At 43.5% G+C, this 4,440-nt stretch overlaps 1 protein-coding gene across 1 annotated transcript in view; it reads left to right on the top strand.

Moving 5' to 3' along the window:
• Nucleotides 1–4,440, top strand: part of VWA3B (von Willebrand factor A domain containing 3B) — a 127,820-nt gene that overhangs the window by 87,232 nt on the left and 36,148 nt on the right. Inside the window, 2 exon segments of the mRNA XM_015570022.1 lie at nt 144–231; nt 310–466. Of these exon segments, the coding sequence (XP_015425508.1) occupies nt 144–231; nt 310–466 (245 nt within the window).

The raw sequence follows: 4,440 nt of genomic DNA, 5'->3' as shown, positions 1-4,440 counted from the left end.
GCTCTGAGGGACAGTGTGCTCTGAAGTGAGGTCCGTTTCTCAGCCTGTCACAGCTGAGCTCAGAGACGTGTGCACCCCTTTTGCGTCTTGCTGTAAACCCAGTGTGTGAGGACATTGTCCAGCCGCCATTTCCCTGTCCACAGAACTGAGCATCCTGCTGACAAACGAGTATCTAGACGACATATCACTAGAAAGACCGACTCCAGAAGGAAGCCACCCTTATGACCAAGAGTGAGTTTTAATTTTGTGGGGACAGTTGTGTTCTGTTTTTGTTGTAAGTTTTAAAATGTCACAGTCAAGTGTTCTCAGTTTTTCAGGTTTGTCTTCAGAAAACTGGCTCAAGACCCACGGCTTGGTTGCCAGGAAACTCACCATCATGGACGCCTTGTCGGCGACAGCCGTCCCACACAGCCCCACCTACATTCCCATCCTGGGCAAGCATGTGACTTCCAAGGTCTTTGATGAGGTGAACTGATTGTCTGTGTCTCTGCTCCACATAGTTTTCATTTCGTGCTTAAATGAAAAGCTGTCCACGTCAATGTCTTGTACAGTTGTAACCAAAGTTCATTCACCCACTGAAAACGAGTTCTTGATAAAGGCGGCGAGAAGCATGTTCGCTGTCAAGCTAAGAAGGAACTGGCCTTTGTAAGTTGGCAGTTCAGGGTTCTCTGCTTGTGAGAGACGAGGTTCTTCTGTTGCTCACCTTCTCTTCCTGAGTGCATCGTCAAAGTCTCCAAAGGAGAAAGAGAGAATGAAGGAGGGAGGGGGGAAGGAAGGAGGGAGGGGGGACGGAGGAAGACAGAGAGACAGATGGATGGAGAGTTAGCCAGAACAAAAGAGCCCTAAGAGAGTGATGAGTGACAGTCATACATGTCCCAGAAAGAGAGAAAGAGCTAAGAGCTTCCAATAAGAGGGTGTGTGGTAGGGTTACATGTGGAGGAAGCCAAATAAGTGTGAAGAGTTCCCACTGACTTGTGTGATGAGAAGGTCCTTGCCCTTAGCAAGAACAGACTCAGTGGAGCAGCCAGAGTGCACAGGGATGGGGAACACAAAAGACAAGAGAACATTAAGGCTTGAACTCCAGAGCTTCAATGCAACAGCAACTAATGATTTAAATAGGAACATGTCAGGCCTTACAATCACTAAATGAAAAAAATATCCTTAAAACCTTATCTCACACTGAAATATTTACAGAGGAATGGAAGGGGTTTGGGATTAGCTTCAAAATAACCTGTATGGTGGGAACAGTGAGGGGAGGGGAGGAGTAGGTAAAGCAACATTGGCCATGAGTAGATAATTGCTATATTTGGATTATAAGACTATTGAATGGGCGGGGGGAGAAGGGGGCTCATTCTACTGTTCTGTCTTCTTTTTTACATACTTGAAATTTTCCATAATAAAAAGTTGAAAAAGAAATCAAAGGCAAGAAACTTCTTTTAAGAAGAGCTTTATCTAATTGTCCTTGCAATAGCAGAGATCTAGTGTATTTGGAAGAAGTGGGTGAATTGGGGAGGTTTTCTATTAGTCACATGTAAGGAATTAAGCCCATGGGCTTCCACATCCGCCGGGTTGGCGTGGCCAGTGGCTCCTGCTCCGGGGGTTGTGTGTGTGATCACTTAGGCTGGGTTCCTCATGACTTTGCTCAAGGTGAGTGGTCCTGGCCCTGTCAGCTTGTGACTGGCAGATTCTGTTTACACCCGCAGCGAACGCTACCTGGTTAGTCGGATATCAGCTTATCACATGAAGCTCTCTTCTAGCAACTTTGGTCACAGCTTCTCATGTGCCGTGGATTTATTTTATTAAATTATTGAGTTTTATTTGGAGTAGAGGATATTTAGTGAACTCCCCCTGGGAAGAGGGAAGAGTTCTTATGCTTATCGTGTCTCCTTTTAACCCTCGCAATAAGCTTTGATACATCAAAAGTAAGTTTCTCTAAAAACAAACGTGATAGGGTAGGAAAACATGAGCATAAAAGAAAAGAAAAAACCATGAAGGGCATATTTATGGATTGAATAGATAAAAATGTTATTTTGCATAAAACTATATAAATAAAACTAAGGCAGATCTCAAAAAAATATTGGTAACATATACGACACACAGTTAAGGAAATGGCAACTAAAATAAGAAGTTCTAGTTCCTGTGACCTCTGTAGGTCAAAGATCCAGTTTCATGTCAGAGAAATGCTCTGACATGGCCTGAGAGCTCGGACTGGGGCATTTGCTCAGCCCGAGTCTGGGCCGGGGAAAGGAGTTATGAAGGTGCAGAGGTGAGGAGCAGGGTCCTAGGCCGAGGGGAGCACACAGGGAAGTCTGAGGGTCAGAAAAAGGTCTCACTCCGGAGGAAGCTTAGTGTGGCTGCAGGAAGGTGCTAGAGCTGGGACGGAAGGTCTCGACAGAGTTAAGGACGTTGAATGTCATTCTGAGGGGATCTGAAGGCTCTTTACAGAGGAGAGAAAAGATCAAGGTTGGGCTCTGACTGCTATCTGGACAAGAGTTGGAGGGGTCTGAGGCCAGGAAGGTGAGGGGCAGTGAGAAGGCAAGGTCAAGGTGGCTGTGACCCAGGTGGTAACACTGGGGACAGGACCAAACCACATGGAGCTGAGAGAGAAAAATGCCAAGAGTGAAATTTAAGAAGGAAAAGTTGGGAGGAAGAGTAGTGAAGGTCCTGGTCCTCAGGGGAACATCCGCGTCTTCTGACGCTAGAAAGCAGAGCGGACCAAGCTTCTCAAGTGCATCTTCCAGGGGACGTGGCTTGTGCTCTTTGCGGCACTGTACGTCCTCATGGCAAACCTGGGGCAGGTAACACACTGCCCAGCGTGCTTACTGTCCTTCGTTATTGACAGTAAGAGCAAGAATCATGATGATGATGGAAATGGACTGTAATGAGTTCCAATTTCACCCTTAAAGCACACTGACATCTCCTATTCCTTAATATTTCCTCTGACTTTCAGAGACCCTGGCTGTCAATGGGAAAATAAGAAAACTATAATCTAAAATTATTCCCACTTAGTGGGATGTATAGCTTTTTGAGACTTGGACATAACATTTTATGAAGAAGTAGACAAAAACTAGAATGGAGCTGAAAAGAGAACGTGAATCTTAACCCACTGCACTGAGAGTTTTAATTGACTCTCACCCCTGTGCTCTGTGCACAGCCACATCCATCTGGTTGGGAACGTAAAGCAGTGCTGGGCTTTGTCCCCACTCCTGGTTTCATTCATGACTTACATGTGGGCTCCTTCTTCTGGAACTCAATGCTGTTTCGGTTTTCAGTGCTTCCTGGACCAGCATCAAATCTGTCACCTTGGAGATAAAATATTGAGCAGACAGGTTGCCCTGGCAACTCTCCACTTCAAAATGCTAACTGGCAGTTTACGTTTCCAATGGACCAGATAATTTTATCTTACCTCTTTCAAAAAGAATCATTCATTGTCAAGCCATATACACAATAAAACTGTTTTAGTTATTTGTTGAATCTAGAATTTGAAGCTCTTTATTGCCAATTGCTTTGAAAATAATAAAACCAAAATAATTTGGAAACATGAGTCTGCATCATTGGAAAGTCTAAATCTTCATCATCATCATCATGATGTCTTTAACAGCAGCCCATCAAGGCTTCTTGCTTTGCCCTAGTCTGGGTCCAGCAGAGAGCTTTGTGGTCAGATAGCCCTGGCTGGCACCCCAGCTCATGTACTCCTGGCAGCCATGGCAGGTCTCTGATCTAGTATGAGAGGAGTCCTCACACTAGGTTCTGAGTGAAACACTTGATATCATCAAAGTAGTTCATTTAAAACTTAGAGAGCAGCCTAGCGAGGTGGCCAGTCCTCACAACGTGTAGCTGACGATGAATGTTGGGGGCAAAGAGGTTGGGGATGTGTGACAGACCTGGCATTTTGTTATTCAAATATAGTAACATTCAACAGAACTTTCTATTGATAGAAAAGCTTCTTTAATTAAAAATTCAAAAGCACAGTTATTGCAAAAGCTATATATATTCATTGTGTAAAAAATTAGAAAATAGAAATGAAAAAGAACCAATAATTAAAATTCCCTGCAGGTGAATCATTGGTGGTTAGCTGGCTATACCTTTTCACTGTGTGTGAATCCTTTGTTTTTTGTTTTTGTTTTACCAAAATGAAGTCAAACTAAATATACTGTTTTGTACCCTCATTTTTACTCAATAGTCTATTGTGAATGTTGTTCCAGGCCAACAAATGTGTATCTCCTATACCATTTTATTTATTTTTACATTAAAATTAAAATAGAAAACCCCAATCTTTTATATTCGAAAAGCTTAGATTAAAAAATGTAAGAAGTGCCTGGTCAAGTGGCTAGTTGGTTGGAGCGCCATGCCGTATAGCAAAAGGTTTCAGGTTTGATCCCTGGTCAGGATGAAGTGTATGGGAGACAACCAATCGATCCACGTTTCTTTCTCACATCC

This window comes from Myotis davidii, unplaced genomic scaffold (genome assembly GCF_000327345.1).
Source record: "Myotis davidii unplaced genomic scaffold, ASM32734v1 scaffold1065, whole genome shotgun sequence".
NCBI classification, from domain to species: domain Eukaryota; kingdom Metazoa; phylum Chordata; class Mammalia; order Chiroptera; family Vespertilionidae; genus Myotis; species Myotis davidii.
The sequence above is the reverse complement of the archived record's forward strand: the minus strand, read 5'-3'. Positions and strand labels throughout refer to the sequence as shown.